General features: G+C 37.6%; 2 protein-coding genes across 9 annotated transcripts in view; one reads left to right on the forward strand and one right to left on the reverse strand.

Annotated features, from left to right (window-relative positions):
- Window positions 1–23005, reverse strand: part of LOC108094411 (serine-rich adhesin for platelets) — a 37537-nt gene extending 14532 nt beyond the window's left edge. For 4 of the 7 annotated variants that reach the window (XM_043209533.1, XM_043209531.1, XM_043209532.1 and 1 more), the window contains exons 1-4: window positions 21771–23005; window positions 5566–6398; window positions 3781–4098; window positions 2467–3020 (exon numbers count right to left, since the gene is read on the reverse strand). In XM_043209533.1, coding sequence (XP_043065468.1) covers window positions 2467–3020; window positions 3781–4098; window positions 5566–5898 — 1205 coding nt within the window. In that variant the 5' untranslated portion in view covers window positions 5899–6398; window positions 21771–23005. The remainder of the gene's footprint in view (window positions 1–2466; window positions 3021–3780; window positions 4099–5565; window positions 6399–21770) is intronic. The other 3 variants (XM_043209528.1, XM_043209530.1, XM_043209529.1) reach the window with 3 other exon arrangements.
- Window positions 1626–2124, forward strand: LOC108094414. Of its 2 annotated transcripts, none has more exons than XM_017194985.2 (2): window positions 1626–1764; window positions 1870–2124. In XM_017194985.2, exon 2 carries the CDS (start codon window positions 1876–1878, stop codon window positions 2050–2052), a length of 177 nt encoding a protein of 58 aa, XP_017050474.1. In that variant the 5' UTR covers window positions 1626–1764; window positions 1870–1875; the 3' UTR covers window positions 2053–2124. The 2 variants fall into 2 exon arrangements, with proteins under 2 accessions (XP_017050474.1, XP_017050473.1); XM_017194984.2 differs by having other exon boundaries at window positions 1636–1772.
- Window positions 23006–23135: the final 130 nt, after the last annotated feature.

Here is a 23135-nt window from a genome sequence, read left to right on the forward strand (position 1 = left end):
GCAAGGTTAGACTTGTTACGTACAACCTTTACTACTTATATCTATTCTAACTTAAAAAAAAAAAACAACGAAATCTAAAGGAAAACAAATCTATTTCGTTAATTCAACAATTGACCGACAAGGGTACAAATTTGAAATGAAGCAAACACAATGTACACATTAAGAGCAATCAATAATCAATCACTTTACGAAGCTGTCTGTTTTCTGAAGTTATCTCACAATTAAAAGATCCGACTTTGGGGATATTGTCAGTTGGCCAATGGACGTGTTTGTGTACTTTCCACCGACAGTTCTCTAGGTGTTCACAAAAGTTTGCCCAATCCAACTCACGTAATTTGAAAATTGCACATGCAGCCAACTGCAAACGTGACAAACTTTCCAAAAAGAATGGGAGAAATTGTAAACAAAGGAAGATAATGAAATTAGAGTTTGATGGGCGGGAAAAACTATTTCAATTTCTTTTCACCACAAAATCTAATCAAACTAAATGTTTTCGCTTGGGCTCGAGCTTCTCCTTCGTATAACTTTGTAGATTAACCCTTTGTAATCGGGGAGGGGATGGGGAAACACTTGCACATTATATTCCCGCTCACGTCACAAAAACTTTTTATAGAATACGAAATAATAAATAATTTTTGCACATCTCTACACAGGCAGCGGGGGAAATATATGGAAAATAATTTTCATTCAGAACAGACAGACGCAAAACAATGACAAATATGCATGGAAATATAAGCGAGAGGCGAGCGATGAATGAAATGAGACTGAAATGAGGAATGCTCGAAATGAGAACGCAAGATGATGGAGAAATGGAGTGGGTTTCGAGGGGGAAATGGGGATGAAATCACCAAAAAGGCCCCGACGCAGCCACAATGGCGACCAATATTCGTCTGTCGATTTGCTCTATATGTTTCATAGAGTTGAAGGATGGTGAATATTCAATGGCGATGGCATTCGGTCATCATAATCCGTGTATACTTTCAAATAAACTAATGGACAACTTTAAAGCGACAAACAAACTAAAGACAATGCAGAAGATGAGATGTAAATACCAAGTGGGAAATATATATAGATGAGTATAGCCTCCAGGGACTGAAAAACCTTTCGCACAGTGTTCGTTTACAATTGTTTTTAATTATGCACATTGTTCGCCATCCGCCGTTGTTCATTATGCAGTTAGTTAATGTCATTTAGTTCATCAGCTTAATTTTCAGCGCTGCCATTTCCATTTGCATCTTTTCCTCCCTCTTAATCATTCGGCTTTTCTCGTTTCCAATTTCGAATATTGGCTTTTCACTTATTTGTTTTGTTTATTTTTTGCTGGCAATGAAAGTGAAATAATGTGCAATATGCATGCACACATATACTATATGTACGTTATGTATGTTATTAAAGACTGGAGAGAAGACTGACCGCCTCTCAACTTTTGCCACCATAAATCACACCAGATCTCAACTGGACAGTGGTCAAAAAAATATATACTTTTTGTGGTTCTAATTATAAAATTGAATATTCTTGGACTCTTAGTAAAAATAAACTGAGATGTTGATAAATTCACAAGTCCTAAAGCGAGTAAGCTGATGTTTTAAAGTCCAAACTAAGTTTTCCTTTCAACGCAGCTGCCCTTGAATTTTCAGTGTACTTGCCGGGACCCAACCGACCAGTTTTGTTTCGTTTTTTCAGAGAGCACACGTTTTAGAGAGCACATACATCTGAATTTTCGTTGGAAAAAAATCTATATAGTTTTTATTTCCGTTGATTAAGGTAATCAGGTGAGTTATCCGGCACCTAACAACACAACACAACAAAACACAGTACAATACAATACAATACACCCTTCTCAATGCTAAATTTATGGGCAATTCTCAGTTCGCTATGGTGGAGAAAAAGAAATCGCTTCGACTGCTGCGAATGGTGCGCACTTCCTTCATGATCATCTATAACGATCACTTCTGTTGGACCTTTATCAAGAGCTATGGACTTTTTGCCTTGGCCGTCCCGCTGGCCAAGTACTTCGATGGCTTTCAAGTCTTGCCCCCCGGTGGCATTTAGTTGTTTAGTTTGCGAGCGGATTTGTGCCTAATATGCCAAATGTAAATTAAATACCAATTGATCAAGTCAAAACGTATCGTTTCGCTTGGTCATTCGTGGGCTATAGATTTTGTCACGATTAGATTGGAAATGGGTTTCCCCTAATCTCAAGTCTTTAGGAGTAGCAAATTTTGTTTCACAAATATTTTGGAAAATTTGTTGAGTGTTTTATAACGGGGTTCTTGGATGGAAACATTGAAATGATTTCGATTTAGATAGATCTTGTTTGCTGATCTCAAAACGTTGTAAACCTGTGGGCTATTTTCTGTTTTCCCAAAATCCGAAAATCCGCTGTAATTGCCATCGTGTGTGACGTCAATTGCTGTTCGCTGGTTGCCGTTCGCCAAGGTGAGCTCATTTATTTTGTTGACTTACCGCATGAACTGATGATGATGTTGCTGCTGCTGCTGCTGCTGGTAGAGATGTTGCTGCTGTTGCTGCTGCTGCTGATGTTGCCGCAGTCCATGTGCCATGTCCCCGAAATCGATGCTGCTGCTGCCGCCAGTCAGCGCCGGATGGCGATGTTGCTGTTGCTGTTGCTGATGTTGCTGCTGTTGCTGTTGCTGTGGGTAGAACTGGTGACTCAGGATGGTGATGCCCGCGCTGGCCGTGCTGGTGATGCTGCCCGATCGACTGCCTCCGTGCAGGGATGGTGCATGATGGGAGTTGGGATGCGAGTGCGGCGATCCTGCCGGCGATGATGTGGTCACGGCTGCAACAGCGGGATATGAGATCAACTGTTGCTGCTGTTGCTGCTGGTGTTGCTGCTGGTGTTGCTGCTGCTGATGTTGCTGCGGTGGCGCTGCAACTGCTGCGGCTGTTGCTGCTGGAAATGTGGTCTTGTGGGAGCCGTTGGCCAGCAGCGAGGGCGAGTGCGTCGACATGGTCAGGCGATTCGACTCCGGCGTGTGGGCAATGCTCGTATAGTGCTGAGAAAACAAGCAAACAAAGCGAAGGAAAACAAGTTAGAGATCATAATTTAATATAACAAATTATTCGGTGGGCGTATTTTATTAATAGTCACACTCTCAATTACCTGTTTTCAATCAAAATAATGATTAAATGCTTAACAAAGTGATATTACTATCACTATTCGCTATTCAAATAACTTGTTTTTCTTTTTCTCGAAGGCTTATTTTTATTTTAAAATGGTTCATCAATCACTCCTATAAAAATGTGAAAATGCTTTCAATAATTTGTTTATTGGGTTTTTCCCAATATGTTTAACTGTAACTGCTATACAAAGCTGTTATTTAGCTCTTTAAAAATAACAATAGCATTGTGTGCCATTGATTAATAAAAGATCGATTGCATCTCAATTTACCATAAAAACTTTGTTAATCATAACAAAATATGATTCAAAATATTTGGTGATTTGATTTGATTTCACACCAACATACATCGATTTCCCGGAAATACATATTTTACACTGTTTTAAATGTGTGAGTCACATGAATTCCTATTTTTTCTTCGTAGATATTTTAAACCGATTAACATATGTACAACATTTTTGGTGCATCACTTTTCGGATATTTCCAAGGTATCTTGTGATCTAAAAGATCTGTGATCTAAGAGATTTTTGAACTTGAATGGATTTCTGCGACACCTACTCTTACGCCATGCACATTACATCGGATTTGCCGATTAGCTTTTACAAGGAAAGGGGATAACCCCGTTTGGGGAGCTTACCATCTGCAGGACATCGCACTCCTTGGGCACCACGTGCAGCGTGAGGACCGCCGGCGTCTGCTTGATCATCGAGACGATGGTGCTGTAGGCGATGCCAGCGATCGGCTGGTTGTTGACCATCAGCACGCGGTCGCCCGTCTGCAGGTTGGCGTAGTGGGCCGGTCCGTTCGCCTGCACCTCTTTGATGAAAATGGTCTCCATCGCTTTCACTTGGTACGGCGGCAGCGACGTCGGCGACGTTGGCTCCAAACCGGTGATCCCGGCGACGCCGACGCTGCTGCTGCTGCCGCTGCTGCTGCCGGCCATACTGGAGGCTTCCTACACACCAAACGAAACCGAACAAAAAAATAGTTACTCAGATGAACAATGGTGGTGATAAAACTAAGAATCAGTTATTAAAAACCTGCCAATAGTCTGCTCTTTACAAAAGGGCTTAGTAACTGATTAAATCGTATATTGGAACTTTGCATTAATGCTAACATAAAATAAATAATTGACAAAGGATATCTAAACGAAACAAAACTTAAACTTAAAAGTGAAAAGCAAAAATCAAAATAAAGGTAATGCTTTAAATCTAAGTCACTTAACTTTGGTAGCAATAATCACCAACAAAAAGTGAATTTAATAGATAAACCTACACTTATAAAGTACTATTTATTTGGAAAGTGCTGTCGATCGTGAAGCAACAATATTTGCGAGAAGAGTGTAGATTGGATTGAGTCCCCGTGTGAGCGACAAGGAGAGAGCTTGAAGAGAGTGCGCGAGAGTGAGAGCGGCGAGCAGAGGTTGTAATATCAACAAAAATAAAACGGGCACAAAAAAGTGAAGTGAGCAAAACGCAAATTAGTGCAAAAATAAAAACTAAAAGAGAAAGAGAAGGGAGGATCTCTGTACACTTTAACACCCTTACAAGATACAAATAAGAATTGCATCACTCATACGCACAGATTGTACAATATTGCTCATACGCAAGGGTGTCATTTATTCAATTTTATATTAAAAAAACATATTTCTATCCGAAGCTTTATATCCCAGTTTTGAAAAATGAATTTTGAATTTATAAAGTGAGAGTTAATTTAATTTTCTATTTTATATATGTTTTCCTTTTTATAAAGTTAACATAAAAAGCTTTTGTTTTAGCAAACGCTATCCAGGTTTTTAAAATATTAGTATACCCCTGCTGAACTTTTCGTGCAGGGCATTGCAGTCGCACAAATGGAAAAGCAAAAAGAAAGCAGAAAAAGCAAAAGCGGCAATTTGAATAAGTCGCGCGTGCGCAGCGCTCACGTAACGCCAAACGCCGACGTCGACACCGACTGAGGCAGCAACTCAGCAGAGCGCGTCGGCTGACACAGAGAGCGAGAAAATCAGTAGAAAGAGAGAGAGAGAGGGAGAGTCCGATGACTAATTGCTTGACCGACCGGCGCGCATGCGCAACTCTCTCTCTTTTCCTCCTACTCATCCAGTCACTCTCAATAACTTACTTGCACTTATTTTGCGAGCAATTAAGTCAAGTTTTTGTAAATTGTATTAAAAAATGTTAACTTCTAAATAAATTAAAATAATAATGCTTAATAAAAAATATTTTGGGAAAAAATAAAGTTGCAAGTTAATAATTTGTTAAAAAGCAGGAAAACTCTATTCCTTGGAAACTTTAATAATCGCATTTAATACATTATCTATCTTGTACATTCTGTCCCTATTATTGCTCATTTAATCCTGTAAGCCGTGGACTTTAATCTTAACCGTACGCCCTGTTACTTCAAGGCCATCATCCCCACTCACCTGTGGCCAGTTGGCCGCTGCCGTTGCCGCCGAAGCCGCCGCTGCCGAAGCTCCCGCCGCTGATGTTGCCTGGTCATCTTCCGGCGGATAGGCGATGAAGTGGCGCAGCGTGAAGCCGAATCCCTGGTTCGGCCGCCGGCGGATGACGATGAGCTTGGGCTGGATGGAGGAGGCGGCCAGAGCTGCATTGTTCGCAGCGGCTGCTGCGGCCGCCGCCGCTGCAGCTGCTGCTGCCGATGCCGCTGCTGCCGCCGCCGCTGCCGGAGTCGCCACCGCTGAGGCCGCCTGCGCTGCCGAATGCGCTGCGGCAGCGGCGTTCGAGTTTTGTAACATTTTGTTGCGGGCTTTTAGTGGTTTTCCAGAGGTGTTTTCGGGGTTTTTTTACTTCTTTTTTTTTGTATTTCGCCTTTTTTTTTGTTTACACACTCTCTCGCTTTGTTTTTAGCGCTCTGTCTCTTTCGGAGGCTTTATGGTTTGTGTTGTTATTGCCTTTTCTATTTGTCGTGCGGTTGGCTTTTTTATTACTGTGTTGTTTTGTTGTTTTTTAGGTGGTCAACCTGTTGGTGGCACCCTCATTTGTGTGGCGGTGGGTGGGGGTGGTGCTTCACCCCTGGTTTTCCTCTTTTATCGGCTATATCCTATCCTCTATCTGCAATTTGCGTTGCAGTTTTTTTTTATATATTTTTTTCTGTTGCGGAATTTTCCTTTTACAGCCTACGATGCGCTGCAAATTTTCGATGTGGCTGCGGCACGAGGCCCATCGTACCGATCGATATTACCATTATATTACTGCTCCTGCTCGTTCTTGCTGATCACAAATCGATAGATAATATCTGAAAACGAAGAGGAGAAAAATGTTGGTTAATTGTAAATTAAGAAAATGAATTGCATGTTGTATTAGGTGGAAAACACAGATCTTTCTAATTAAACGTGGCCTAAACCATAAAATGTTCTTGGCATTGACTCACTCTTAACCCCATCGTTTTGGGTTTCAAAGGGGCAAGGCGGAGAAGGGTTAAAAATGCGACGAGGCGTGTTACACTTTTCAGACTTCTCATTTGACGGTCAATGTCCAACACAGAAACGCTATAGTTGAATCTGTTTTCGGGTTTTTACTGTATTTTTTTATGCATTGTAATTAAAGCTGAAAAGGTTTTTGTTTTGTTTCTTCTCGCTTTTTGTGTCTTGGAAGCCTTTGTTTTTTGTCAGTTGGACTGACAGTAAAAAGCACTTAACTAACTGTACTCGGACATATGCCTCGACTTTGGGCCGATCATCATAATATTCAAAACTACGATGATGATATAATGCCGTTTATTACCCCCTTTCTCGAAAACTAAAGCTAAGAAGGGTATTTAAAATGGAAACCCCTTCTAAAGGGGTTAACGCCCCTTTTTTATTAAGCTTTTTCCGTCATTGAATTTTTTGTTTGTTATAAAAGTTATCGCATGGAGAACGCGGACAATCAATAAATGTTATTGCTCTTTTACAGACTGATTCAACTAAACTGAGCAAAATATTATAAAATTCTATTAAAACTCAACTTCTCGAGTTCAACTCCCCAATCACTAGCTGTGGATTCAAAGAGTTTGAATGTGGTTGCCCCCCTGCAATTTGGTTATTGTTTTGTGAACAAAAAAAAAAAAAAAATTCAGACGGAATCCCGTGGAGTAGCGTTTAATTACCCAAGCGATAAGGTCAAAGATCAAAGACCCAGGGGGAAATGTCCCTGAATAATCAAAGGATTGGATAGCCTTTATGATTTGGAGTATATATTTTATCATGATTACGTTTTTGTTTGCCAACTTTATCTCATTGGACGCAATTAAACAACATAAAGAAGGCAAAAAACGACAGCAGTCATATTCATTTGAGCCAAAACACATGTAATTACCCGCAAACAGATAGACAGACAAAAACAGATTGTTCAGATACTAGTCTCTATAATTGCTCCATTGTAATTGCAGTGTCAAAGTAGTTTCTTTTTCGCAAAAGAGGGGGAACACTCAAGTCAAGTGTGTCAAGTCACTCAAGGCGATAGACGCCGAGATAAACCGATTTGGTCGTAGATTACTAAAAATGTGTTAAGTTTTGATGGCGAATCGTAAATAAAAACAAACTCAAATTAGTGATTGTAAAACGCTGTTTAGCTACTGTTGGGCGTTGGCAAGTTCGTCATTTATATTGAAAAACATCATATAACGACCTATATCAACTTATCAGCACCGGTACCGATAGCTAAACTGAAGGTTAGGCGATACTTCAAACATTTTCTATACCCTTGTCTGTCACTCAACAAAGAATAAATACATTTCCGACCCTATAAAGTACATTAAAATATACAACAAATTTAAACTAAATTAAATCCATTTGATTACCTATATCTTCTTGATGTTGGTTTTCAGATAGTTCTTTTGTTTTTATGTTTCACCAGTCGGCAAACGCCCCCAAAAAAAACTTTGATTGATGTAATTCTGTGTCTTGTTCTTTTTCTTTTCGATGTTGTTGAACAGCGATTTAATACTTTTACCGCTGCTTGGCTCATTACACGCATGTTCTGTCTTCAATCTTGATTTTTTTTATTATTTAACTTGCCACGATACGAATTTGGTGTTTTATCTTTTTCTTATTTCACTGTACTTTACCCGGTTTTTTCTGTTGTATTCGATTTCAATTCTTTACCGTTTGTTGTGCAAAACAATCAAGATAATTGTTATCACACGAAGCCAAGTAAAACTCAGCGACAATTTGTTAAGAATTGTCAATAAAAAAAAACTGACTACGAAGTCGCTTTTTGTCGTGATCACATCTTTTTTGTTCTGCTTAAAACTGTATTCTTGTATTATTATCTGGTAGCGGAAAAAGATTTTTTTAAAGGGTTTTTATTAAAAATTTTTCCTACTTGTTTTTAAGCCAACTTTAATTCCTAGAAATTCTGATAAGCAATCGTTATTTGTGTAATAAATATATAAACTGTATTGTAATAGTTAAAATATTTATAAATAATAGTTTTCATAAAGTTTGCTTGCTTACTTACACAATAGACTTTCCTTTTTCTTTCACTATCTCTATTTTTGTTTACAGTGTTCACCTGTCATTACAATTTTTGGGACTGTAGTCATTCCGTTTCCATATCTGTCCACAGATAGAGGCAGGAAAAAATATATAGAAAAACATATGATATATGTATATATGATAGCCGATAAATAGCTTGGCCGTATGCCCAACTTGGTATCGATAAACAAAAAACGAAGCAGAAACCGAGAAAGACACACGCGGGGGCATCCAATTACGTGCAATTACATTTATAAAATTTCTTCGATTTTTTCTCTCTCTCCATTAAACAAAAAACAAAAAGAAATTATAGATAAATACGAATATACGTATTGGCTCCATTTTTATTTCTTTGTCTATCAATTTCGCGGAATGGAAGTCGATAAAAAAAGCGATATATGTGTCTGTACATAAAGCTGACACGAGAGCGAAACAAAAGTACAATGCAAACAAACAGCGATATCAGCGATAAATCATTCATATACTGGATCTATATACAAGCCACTTGCGTAGTATATCTGGGAATGGGTCGATCAGATTGCTGGCGGCGATCGAGGCAGATATAAACCCTCTAAATGGCTAATAAAAATATACGTATAACATTACATTTACAATTTAGTTCTTGCTAGATCTAGTTTAAAATAACTTTGAGTTGTAGATAAATTAAATTTTTAGGTGTTGGCACTTTATGGTTAGTTTAGAAAATGTAGAAATGTACAATAAAAATATTTGCCAATGGTGGGGAACCATGTTTACGTGTTGTACAAAATACATATGTATATTGCACGATCTGTAACCCATTGAAACGCCGACCTAACCCAATTGAATCACATGTTCGCATGTTCACACCTCTCGCCCCACAAATCCGATCGGAATCCATCAAAAACAAGCCGGGGTAACATGAGAAAGTCGGGACGGAGAATATGAAAAATATTGTGGCAGACGCACATCAAAGACCAATTGCCGATGCGATCGGATTCGACAAACATCACGCCCGTGTGTGCATAATAGACAGCTATATGGGTGTTGCTATATAGCAACACACCAACCTGTCCATATATTGATCTGTCCCCTAGTTATCAGGGGGTTAGAGCCCCTTTGGGGTGCTGGGGTGCCAGCCATTCAACTTGTTGCCAAGTGTCGCTGCCGCCGCCGCCGCCGCCACCGCCACCGATTCGGAATCGGAATAGCCATACACTTATACGAAAACCAAAAAGAAGGCGAAACAACCCACAAATACACACCGAAAAGGCAATGTACCCAGGCATTCATGTGTCTTGGCCTGGCGTCACTCACAATTTCAATTTCCATTTTATTTACCCTGGGAAATTTCAAGTTCCTGGCGATAATGGGTTCCTTCACTTTCGGGGATTTCGTTTCACAATTATATAGGCAATCTATTCAAGTCTTAAAACTCGAATTTGTATGCTCATTCAAAAACCTTAATATCAATCTAGGTATAAAAGTTGAAATACTAATTACCCCAAGAACTATATTTTGTGTTTATTAGCTTTCTTTCTAAAAATATATATGTTATAAATGCATAGTTTTACAGGGAATATTCTAGTCGAAAATCTTGACTGATTTCGATACTTAATTTTGTTGTATTTTGTTGTTACGTTTATTTTCGAATTGTTTATTTAATGTTCTCGCAGCGTCGTTTGTTTGTTTGTTTGTGTTATGTGTTTTATGTCTTTCTTTTTCCCTGCTTTTCCTTCCGCCGGCGGGGGGCGGTGCATGGGCGGTGGGCGGCGAAAGGCAGGAGGAGGGACGGGAAAATTGTTGGTCCAGCTGAGCGGAGCGAACGCCTTAATAATATAATTTCTGACAACTGACGGGCAAATCAATAAATGAAGTGGAAAATGGAAACATTTTCTTCATCTTCTTGTCCCTACCAAAGGAGATGGGTGGTACACAAAAGAAAGAGAGGCGAAATTCAGGTCAGAAAGAGAGAGGGAGCAAGTGCTACCTTGACCTCATTCAACGACCTTTTCCTTCTTTATATTTTGTGAGATGAGAAAAGAACATTTTTGGGGTGCCGAATGGGGAAAATGGGGAAAACACCGCTTGCGTGGTAAGCTCCTCCACATTTTTCCAACGTGCCTGTGTATGCGTGTTTTGGGTGCTTTAGTTGGCTCGTATTATATCATCATTAAATGGTTTACCGCCAAAAACGGGCGGAAAAGAAACACACAAGTCGAATGAGAACATCAGGCTGGAAACAACACAATCCTGCCAAGCTAGTGAAAAAGTTCAAGAACACTTCCACTTGTCAATTGGCGAAAGACAAACAGACGTGCCTAAAAAAATTCTCACAAAATAATCAAGCAAATAAGTGAGGAACAGCTAAAAAAAAAAAAATTAGTTCAAGGCAATTCCAAGCATTAAACGGAATAAATTAAAAATTCTAGCTGTTCAATTATAGTGCTTGTTAATTAATGGTTTGTATTTCAACACTTGCGGTTTGGAAAGTATTAACATACAATTCTGAACAATACTAATTACTGTTTTTTCTGTCTCTTTTTTACATTTTCTATTTAATTGTAACAAAACAATACTCATTTTCCTGCTGTGTACCAACAGCGCCGAGGAATGTTCATTACAGAATGTGCCAAGCAATTTGGGCAGCAGCATAAGTAAAATAACCAAATTTTGCGGAATGTTCGAGAGCAAAAACCCAGCAAGACAACGCATAAACTTGAACAGAATTTGAAATAAATTAATTGGTTAGGTTTTAGTTTGGTTAAATCAATTATCATTGCATCTCATAAAGTAAAATCAGTCAAAAATAACTTAATATATATTTTAATGATTAATTAAACTCAAAAATCCCACATATGTATATGTATTCTCTTATTATTGTTTATTTAAGCCACACGTAAGTAGATATTCGGGGTTTCAATCATTATCTGAATTCTTCGAGTATGATTAATGATCGTGCATGTAGATCTTTCTTTTCTGGCTCTTTGACAAATGTAATTTAAGCGAATAAATTCATGTAAACATTGTCGTCTTCCTATGAGTATTCAATGACGTAAACATTTGAATAAGCCCACAGATTTTGTCACGAGATTGTGTCATTGAAAAATAATATAAGTCCCCAAGGGAAATAGTAGACGATTGTGACTATAAAAAATTACTTAATTAATTGTGCAGTTCCTATTACGTTCCCAACACAACTTTCTTTAATTCCCATTCGTTTTCGAATCGAAAACCAGAATAAGCAAAAACCAAAGAGTAAAAATATATATATAAATACGCACACACAAACGGCCCCAGAAAGAATAAACAAACTAAGCAGTTTTAGAGTAAACAAAAAAATATAAAACAGCAATAACAGAAAATGATATTGTACGCGCGCGTAGCCGATATAAGAACTAATGTTGGGATATGATGGCATGAGGGGCAAATGGTGGGAGTAATACTAATGGTTCGACCCATGGCAACCCCTGGCAACGACAGAAAAAATGGGGAAAATTTAAAATTAAATGGGGGGCGGAGGGGAATGCTCTATGCAAACGACCTGCCCCACAATTGCAATTCCCCCTTGAACCGCCTTCGCTGCGGCAGCATTTAATTTGCAATTATTCAGGCCTTTGACCAATTTATTAGAGAACTCGCCAAGCAAAACAGAGGAATATAAGTAGGAAAAAAACGAAACGAAACTTATAGCACACTTACTAAAAGATCAAGAGATTTATAATACACAAGAAGAATTTAATGCCTGCAAAATCAACAGAAGTATTTATGATTTTCTACACACAACTCCGAAATGTGTTTATAAATTTAATTATCACGTTTTTATTTGCTCGAGAAAATCTGCAATTTATACTGCTAATAAAATATTGTAATTTACTAAAGAAATTCTCCTATAACTTATCATCTTTATATACATATATGTTAATTGTTAACATTTTCAGATCAATAAAGCTTTACTTTCTTAAGAGTATAAAAAAATAACCAAAACGTGAGTGGTGAAAATACTTCACATTTTTGATATTCTTCTTTTGTCTTTTTTTTTTTGTGGCTCATTGACATGGATTCCTTGAGTTCAATTGGAAGTGAACTTAAATGTCGAATTATCGCAGACACAAGATCTTTGCACTGACTTCATTTAATGGAGAATATTCTCCAGTTTATTGTATTGTTATCAAGGCAGTTTTCTCTTTTTTTTTTGGTGTCTCTGAATGGTCATTGGTTTTGATTTGGGTTTTTTAATTGAAAATTGTTTTTTGTTACGTGATCATTTGGATGTTGCAGCAACAATACCCTTACTATATTAACCATGTTGTTCGACCTCTGTCTTCTCTGTATCTCTTCTATAAAGTTTCGAATTCGAATTACGAAAAATCTACACAAAACTAAATTACCGAAGTTAGTTAGTAAATTGCAAAGTCATTTTTCGGTGCATCACAAAACTCAATTAGAGGGGAGGGACTTCATTATTTTTCTTTTATCTCATTTTTCAATTTTATTTGTGAGAAGTTTTAGGCCCTGAACTGTAATTTTGGTGGGGGTTAAAAGTTTGAGCTGGCTAAACTTGATATTAAGGATTTTCACTTAATGGCATGACTTTCAATTTTGCCGGCTTCAGAAAAAAAGAAACAAAAATATTAAAGTATGATAGAGAAATAAGAAAAACTCAGCTGGCGTGCTACAAGCAGTATTATCAGATCACTTGCGAATCCCTCGTCTAAGCCCTTAACTTATCCGCCACACTTATCATATCAGTAACGAATCCAGAATGTAATCCCTTAACTGGCTTTCATTCATCTTCTGCCCGGTTTGACACTTTGATGGATGGTTTTCAGTGACTCTCTAAGGATTATTTCTGACCGATGTTGTAATCCGTAAAGTGTTCAATTCTAATGGGATCGTCGCAAGGGTTCTTCAGGGTTGATTTTGCTAATCAAACTGATTGGATTTGGTTTAATCGCATTATTTTAAGAGTTCAATTTCGGTTAAATGGACTTTAAGTAAAAAAGGTTAGGACTTTGTCAATTATTAAGAATTATTGTATTTAGCTTATGAATTGAAATCGATATATTGTTAATTTTCTTGAGAAAAAGGTGCCTAAGCTATAGCTTTATATATATATATATTATTGGTGCTTTCACTGGAAATCTTTACTTGAAACACTCGTGTATTTCTTCGCATGAAAACATATATGTTCTGTGTGCGGGGGTGGTGTATATATTTAATTTCATAATGAAGGCTCCAAGTGCATACTCATGTTAATAATAGCATCCACCCCCTCGGAACCACCCATTTCAGCCCCAGATTGCATCCACTTTAAAATCCATTTATGAATGAAAAGCAACAAAGGGTGGCGCACGAAGTTCGGATTGGACTTTTAGCTTTCAGTTCTGGGGTTTTTCCTGCCTTTTTTTTGGATCGAGGGTTGGTTACACCCCCGAGGGGGAGGTGGGTGCGTCGGGGATTTTTCTGCCCTGCTCATTTCACGCATTCAAAGGGAGTGGGAATCCCTCGAGCTAAGACCTTAGAAATGAGTATTCAAAATGCAATTCATAGGCGGGGGGCAGATAAACCACGGCCGAGGGGGGTCAAAATCATGGGTAAAACGATGGGTTTGGGGGTAAACAGGAAGAGGGTTGCATATGTGTCGCTCGAGGGTTGCAACCATATGCATAATCCGGAGGATTTATAGACAACTTAAAAAAAAGCTTATGGCTTTTCCTACCCAAATTAATTTTTTTGCTACCAAAAACTATTATAAAAAATCAATTTAACAGTTATAACGTACATTTACCCATACTTCATATGCTTCGAAACCAAATAAGTTGCTTAAAAATATTTACATTGTTTACTTAATTGTTTTCAGTGCAAATTGCATGTTAACCAAATGCAATGGACATGTGACTCTGTTTTGTATTGTATTTATTTAATTTTTGTTTAATTTGGTACAGTTTCACTTGGGAAGGAAAAGCTTCGGGGCTTTTGACAAATTGGATGCAACTCGCTCTTGTTCCCCCATTCTCACTCTCTCTTTCTTTCTGTGGCAGTTGTCTCTTTCACTTGCATTCGCTTGGATGCAGTTCAATGCGATTGGCAACAGCATGGGAAGAAAAAAAATGATACTGTCTCAGAAAATTGTAAAAAGGATTTACCTGATGTTTCTGGCAAATTGTGTACAGTTCAAATATTCAAGGTATTAATTGTCAATTCTTTTTTAATTTTATAGTCATTTGCTAACTTAAATGTCATAATTGTGATATCAAAAGTTTATGAGCAAGCAGAATAGATATGCTTGATTTTATTTTCCTCGAATAATTTTTGATAATATTTTGAAGCGGGCTTTCACTGTCTTCTTGGCTCTTAGGCCCTGACTTCCTCTCTTTTATTTTGTATTATTTTTTTATTATTACACAAGGGGAAGACCCAAAAAAAAGAGAAAGAGAATCGGGGAGAAACCGAGGGGCACAGAGAGAGGGAGACAGTTCAAGGACCAGGCCACAAAACAGGCCGCAAAAAGCATCGCAAACCGGCTTCAGTTTCAGCTTTGAAATCAAGTCACTGCCAAGTCACAGATACACCGAAAACAAACTGCAGTAAGTTGAAAATGTAATCCACTTAAGCGAATTTTAAATATTTTTATTGGTGAATTAATTTACATATTATAAAAAAATTTAAGCTTATCTATTGATCTTAAAAAATTAAATATTTTTGTTTATTTTCTATCTGTGTGTACATAAAGATACATAAAAAACGGTGAAGAAGAAGCAGGAGCTGCAACTTCAAGGCTCCTTGACTTGTCATTGTTGTTGTTGCTTTTGTTGTTATCTGTCGCATCCTCCGCAAAAGTCGTTACATTGCGAAAATAGAGAAAAAGGAGGAATAGGGAGAGAAAGGAAGAACGGCTAAGAGAAAGAGTGGGGAGGGGAGCCGAAAGCCCTGCAGAAGAAACGGAAATTGCACACATAAAGAGATGCTCCATCTCATTCTCCTCTGCTTGCCATCTCACTCCCACAAAGCCAAGTTCAAGCCTACACTTCAACAAACACGGATTATAATTAATTGAAATTTTTTTTCATTTTTAAGTTTTTATAATATAAACCCTTTACAGTTCAAGTGATACGTTATTCACAGACATTTGATAAGATTGCATATTGATAAGATTGAAACAAAGTATGTTGTTTGCTTAACCTAAATATTTTGCACTGTGTAGCAAAGGATTCCCCCTGCTTCATTGCAATAGATGCGAATGCAATTGGCAAAAGCTTTTATCTATTGATTCATTTAAACGCAATTTCCTGTGCACGTCAAAGGGGCATCCGAGGAAAAAGGAGAGAAATCAAGTTATCAGTTCGGTGCAATCCTCGCAGAATAAATGCAATCTACTTGACTGCAATCGAATTGAGACTATTGAATGAGATGGAAAAAATCGGATGGGGATTAAAATGACTCAATTGAAATTTGAGAGTGTCAACTTCAGGGTTTCCTGAAACTTTTTTAATTTCCTAACGAAAAATACAATTTGAAACAGGAATTTTTAACGCATAATTCATGTTTATCAATAAGTTATTGCTTGCATGTCTATTTATTTTATTTGAAAGCTGTATTAACGGCTAGAACTTAAGTATAGCATTAAACATTCATATTTGGCTGTCCTCAAAAAACTCATTCATAATTCCTTTCGCTTTTACATTTTCATTCACTCGCTGGAATTCCTTGGTTCGTTTCCTTGGGCGAAGCTTTTCCCTCTTTCCGCCCTCTAATTTAAATGTCAGCCGTACGAAGTAGCACCCCCTTTTCCCGAATTTTCCCCGCATTTCCCAGCGCTCGGCCTGCTGCTCTTGACAATCCGGTCGATATTTTACTGCCCTGCAGCTGTGCTTACCGCCTTTTGTTGTTGCCACTGTCGCTCGTTGTCACCGGTGAACATTAACAGTTAACAGAGACGGCTACTGTCGCCGCTAAGCATACACTGAGCGAAAAGGGGAGTCTCAACTCCACGTAAATCATACAGATTTGTAACTTATTTGCGATGTTCCTCATATTTTTTCTGACATTTAATATAAAATAAACTACTTGCACTTAATTACTTCAGTTTATTCCAGTGCCTCAAGGGATTTTTATAAACAAATGTAAATCAATCTATATTAAGCTTAAGATTAAGAACTCGTGTATTAATAATAAATCATTGCTAACAAGTTACCCGAATCGAAAACTGGCTTGTAGGGGAGTCTCAATTTACTTATTTAATGACTCCAAATTGATGAATGGAATTCTTTTTTTCATAAGCGATCTCTGTGATTAAGCAGCGTAATTTTGTATTTTAGAATGTTGTTTTTTACTCGTTTTTTACACTGCATACCTGAGTTGTTTTTGTGACTTTAGTTGTTGTAGTCAAGTGCTTGTCCTCCAACGCATTTACGTTTGCTTGTTCTCCGCTATCGCCCAATGCTACTTCACACTCCGTTCCCCTTCTGCTCCCCTGTTTCGCTCTCTTTTCCTACGATATTCTGTTTGTTCAGTTTGTCTGAGTGTTGTTTTTGTTTGTTTTTGTTTCATTATACCCTAAAATAATTTCATTTAAAGGTATTTACTATAAGGTTTACTTACACATTTTCAGAATTAATTATGCAAATGTAAATATTTTTTAAATTGTTTTAAATTTCCTGCAAACCACTTCTTGCAAAGTTTGGATCTTCCTGAGCAAAATATTTAAACACACTTAAGGTATCATTTTCGAAGAGTAATCCTCAGGTTGCAATTTGATAGTGTATTACCCAAGTATTTTTCTGTTTCATGAAAGCTTAGACGCTGCTGTTGTTTTTCCCTGTGCTCCCGCCTTTGTTTTATGATAAGAGGAAACGGCTGGCAGGCCGAATGATAGCGCATAGCCGCCCACTTAGCGCCCGTCGCACGTGTCGAAAGCACCCACCACCCACTCTACAGAAGCTAGGCAACCACCGAAGCCACCCAAACCACCCGGCAACCCGAACCACCTAAAACAGAGGCCAGAGATAAAATGACAGCAGCAGCAGGGCCACAATCATCAGGATAATCACAACGCTCGAGTTGATAATGGCGACGTTGATGAGTCTGAACCTGAGTTGAATCTGGATTCCGTCTACACGTTAATAAATACAGAGGGGTAATTATTTTACTTGAATATTTATAAATGCACTTTCTATGGGAAACACGTAAAGTAAACTACTAACCGTTTCCCTGCGAATTACTTTCTATATTGCAAATTCATTGAAAAATAAGTTCTGCGCCAAGTTCAACTATTTCTTTCAGTGCTTCGTTGCCAGTTGGCTGACGGACTGCTTCCTGCTGCATTTCCTTTCCGACTCTTCCGGCCTTTGGCTTTGGCTTTGGGACTGGGGCGTGAAATGTAATCACAAGGTGGACAAAGCCCAATCACTAGACACCCTTTTTACCACCGCGTTGCCACCTGAAAAGTACGAGGACACACGAAAGGTGTCCAATTCATTCGAAACAACTGGTAAACAACCCAATCCCAAAATCCCAATCAGAGTGGCACCCCTTTTTCCCCATTTCCCATTTCCCACTACCCATTACCCATTACCCATTTCCATTCCGATTTCATTTCCATACCCCCATGCCCATGCCCATTGGAACTCTCGTTTCCCCTGCAATTTGCTTGCTCAATTCACTTTTCGAGTGTCGTCCGTCTGTTTTTGCAATTGGCCTTTGTTTGCTTTCGGCCAGGCGGCAATGATAAGGCAAGACAATTGCGCCAACGACGACGATTTCAATTTGTTTGCACTTCCCATTTGTTGGTCAATATTAATATTAAGCGATTCGAGGGGCGACAAACAGCAGATCAATATGCAATGCTCCAATTCGTTTATTTTTTTACACCTTTGTAGAATTGTATAAAGTCCTGAAGGGCATTACGAACAGGGTAATAGAGAGTAACAAGGCAATCCTGTTCCTTTCCCTGAATTTTATAAACCTAAGGGGATATTCGGGTTATTTTTTTATGAGTTTCTCATATACAAAATAATTATTACACTTACATTAACATGTTTAGAGAACTAATTCCAGGGAAAATTAAATTATTCAATGACGTTAATCTCACTAATTACTCTGCTTGGTTATAATATAGACATCAAGAAAATGTATAGATCATCAATCTTTAAATATCTGTAAATATTACGACATCTTTGTTCGCTAGCTAGTGTTAAGAACACTCAGTTATTAAATCTATAACTTAAGCACAGCTGTAGCCTTGCCAATCCGTATAAATTTATAGTGGTAGGAATGCAGAATGGATAGGCAACCGATAAAATGCTTTCAGATATAGCGCAAAAATCAACAAGAACGAAATATGTAAAATATTTTCGAGCAATGCTTAGCGAGTTGTACTTGTTGGCCCCATTTCCGGTTCTCGCAGCAAATAGGGTGGGACTGGGTGGTAACTCGTTTACTCTACCAAATTCGATTGCTTTCCGCCGCACTTGTTAGTTTTCTTGTATACCTTTTTTTCAGCCGCATTTCCACGTTTTTGAGTTCTTGTCATTTCATTAGAAACTTGCTTACTCTTCTGTTATCGCGAAACGAGAAGAACAAAACCCCGGAGCCCGAAGACAGTGAATAATAATAAGCAACGACCTTGGCATTCTTTTTTCGAGTTTAAACAAATCTGAAGTAGGGCAAATCAAAAAAAAAAAAAATTATATGCAATGATAGCGTTGTATTTGCTTAATCGACAATGCAAATAAAAACATTGATTTTAAACATTGCACGTGAGTTTTCTTCAGACATATGAATGCCATTATCATTTCAGTTAAAATTCACTATTCTACTTATTCTTTTCTATCATAAGATTTAAAGGCAATAAAAACAAAAAAAACAATTACTTTGTGCCTTTATTCTGATCTCATCTGTATGATATTATATTATGCTTGGGGTTATGTCATGTCGACATTTTTCCCGCCGCTTTCTCGTCATGCAACAACAAGCACGACAACAATAACAAGTGCTTAATTCTAGTATTTAAATTGTATAACGTTGTAATTTTCACGCGACTTACAACAAAGCCAAACAAAACAACAAAAAGAACAACGACAAGCTGTTGACAAATGTTTGAGCTTAATTAACCGACCAACCAACAACAACAAGTGAGTAATAGGTTGCAAAAAAAGTAATAAGTAAATAAATAAAAGCAAAGTGTATGGGTCATGGGGTGTTGCAGAATAGAGAACTGCATTGAAAAGGTGTCGATAACATTTGAATAAAAATGCATAACACCAGAGAAACCTAATGATTTATTATTGTATGCACATACAAAGTAGTAAACTTGATATTCTGCGTAGTTAAATAGATTTTACTATTTTGTTGTGAATAATAGATACCTCATTAATCGTAATATTTTTTTATTTTTTTGAGTGCTAACCTTTTTAATACAGCAATGTATGCAGCAATTAAAACCTGATTTTTCAATGTTCACTGTACTGGCAAAGTGGAGCCCATTCAGCTGTAACCACGATTCGACTCTCTTCCCTTGAACTCTGTTCTCTTCGCTTTAGCCCCCGAGATCCTATCTGGCCCTCCGAACATCCATTCTCTTTATTTTATATTACTTTTTTGGGTGCAGTAATTGCAGTGCATTTAATTTCCCATCCCGAACGTGGCCGCCTTGAAACCACGACCAAAACAAAAACAATAAGCACACGAAAAAGAGTCAACGAAAATATTGTAATAAAAAAGAAGGTTAATCAAGCGGCTTGGTTCGGACTTGAGTTTTAGAGTTCGTTTGCCCCACGTTGGGTTAAGGCGGCTCGTGCTCGGGCCGCTTCCATCAGGCTTAAAGTTAAAGCAGAAGGTGAAGACAGCGGTTCGTTCCTAGGCCCCCCAACCCCGTCCCTACACTGCGAGAAATTTTAAGGAACGCTGGCAGTCAAGTACTTTTAAAGAAAAGAAAGAAAAAATATTTCTAATACATAATTTTTAAGCCTTAAAGAACATTATTTTTAAGGATTCCAAAAATCGAAAAACAGTAATTAAAGAATTTAGCTGTTGTAAAGATTCAGTAATAGTATTTTACTTGCTACTATTTAAACCCCAAAGTATCTACAACATTCGGTAAATTCTTCATGTGTAACTTCAAGGTTTTATGTAATTTCAGTTTGTTGCTGTTTTTATTTCGTTTCCCCTCTGGTTTTCTTGTGTTACTTTTGCTTCTTGCGTGTTGACCAAGACAAAAAAAAAAAAAAACACAAAATAAAAAAACATTAACCCATGGAGTGGTAATAACAGTAACAGTAACCGAAGTCCGGCGAATAAAGTTGAATTTTCTTACAATTCGTGATTCGGTTCGAGTTCGAAATGCCCGTTATTATTAGCCAGTATAAAGACGGAGAAAAAAAACACGTAATGGATTTAACTATTGTTGCAATAATTGCCAATTGGGCAACGTAATTCTTTGCTCATTATATGTAATTATCTATTGACTTTTACCATTTGCAGCAGTTGTGCGTTTGTTTTGTTTGTTTGTCTGTTTATTTGCTTATTGCCCTCAAGTTCAGGGCAATGTCAACGAAATTAAAAGGTAAAAGGTAAAGGTAAAAAAAATTGGGCGAAAGTGTCAGATTATTTCTCCGCGAAATTGGAAAATTACCGCATATTTGAGATAGCGAAATGCAATGGATCGAGCGATACCCGTAAAGTATTGAATACAAATTACAGTCCTATTATTTTTGTGGGTGGTATTTTTTTTTATCAACTTTATAACCTTGTTGAGGTAATTACATAAAATTAATGCAATGATAGAAATGCTAACCAAACATTAAGATAAATATTGCAAAAGGTCGCATTTTAGAGTCCAACATTATGGTATTCTTTTTTGATTAACATAATCTTCCTTTCCCCAAAATGCTAATTCTTGCAGAATCCGAAGAATTCATCAACCAGAGAGAATTGAAAAAGAGGTCCAACAAAAAAAAGGGAGCAAGGAAAATAAACAACAAAAAACTAAAAAGCAGGAAGACAACTTTCGCTGCTTGCGTACAACGGGAAATTGGAGAAGGAGGGAATAAAAGAAAAGTTGTGATGAAGAGAGTGCACAAAAAGAAGGGATAAGTACCGATTCCTCAATTGTTTTATTGTTTAGATTTACACACATTTTTTGAAATAAACAAATAGTGTATGGAACTTACCAAAAAGAATAATTATAATCTCCTCGTTTGTTGCTGGTTTTATCTTGTTGCTTGCTAATTCGCCTCTTGCTTCTTCTGGTATATTTATGTTATCGTTTACATTTTTTGCAAACTAGAGAAATGCAAAACAAATTTATATAAAGCTGATAAGGCGATTTATTGTTTGTTTATTTTAGGACATTCCACAATCCTTTTCCTATTTTTTTTCTTCTAGTTTTTCCTTCTCTTTCATCGTGTTCTTCTTCTTATCAATGAAACGTGAGTCAGTGGCAGGCAAAAACAATTTTACAGTTGCAGTCATAATAATAGCACTTTAAAAGGGCTTCCTTCTCACGAAATTAAATAAATAATTTTACTGATTTTTAATTATGAAATTAATGGGTCTGCAAATAATTAAACCCCGATAAAAACATCTTATTTTTTGCACTAATTTATTCTATTAACAAAATGCAATTATGCTATTATGGTGACCTTTGCTGTATTTTTATGTCTTCCTTGTGGATAAATTTTTGGGTTCATTTTTTGTTTTGCTATATTTTTTTGGTACTATGCGATGCCGACGTCGCAGTCGGCACCGCTGCTGGCAATTTCCTCATGTGGCGCGCACACACACACGCACGTACACACACGCACACACACACACACCTACACAGCTTCTTTTCTTTTTCATTTTATTTCTTTTCTTTCCTTTCGTAATTGCTCTGTTTTTCTTCTTCTTCTTTAAGGTTGCAGCGTACAAGAAAGAGAGGGGAAGAAAAAAACAACAACGCGACAATTTTTAAATGCTGCCAGTGCAAAAAAAAAAACAATTTCTTGCACGTTGCATTTGTGTTTTTTTTTGTTGTTGCCGCTTCTTCTTGCGACTGTTGCTCTGTTTTTTGTTGTTGTCTTTGGCGTCGTCGGCGGCCAAATGTTTGCTGATATAAATTGGATTCCTTTCGCCTTCTTCGTTTCATGTATTTTCGTTGGCCTGTCCTTTATCGCTTGCTTTTCACTTTTCTATTACACTTTTCGCCTTTTCCTTCACAAGAAAAAAATTCACGCCACGCTTTTGTTTTTGTTGCCTGCTCTTACTTTAATTCACAGTTAACGGATCGCGCGCGTACACACTGTTTAACATTTTCGGGCAAATTATAATTAATTAATTAAATTAATAATCGCTCTCTTCTCTCCGCTTTCCACTCGATTTTCGTCCGATGTGATTTTCGCCTCTGCCGCTGATAGAGATGTGGAAAATACTCCAAAGTATCGACACATCGAAATTTATCGATAGTGGCATTTTCTCTTCTTCTTTCTTAATCTAGCGAGTACACTCTCCCTATCTAGCTAAGGCATCTTCCTAGCCTAGCGAGGACAACCACCTAA

The sequence above is a fragment of the Drosophila ficusphila genome, unplaced genomic scaffold (assembly GCF_018152265.1).
Source record: "Drosophila ficusphila isolate 14025-0441.05 unplaced genomic scaffold, ASM1815226v1 contig_197, whole genome shotgun sequence".
In the NCBI taxonomy this organism is placed as follows: Eukaryota; Metazoa; Arthropoda; class Insecta; order Diptera; family Drosophilidae; genus Drosophila; species Drosophila ficusphila.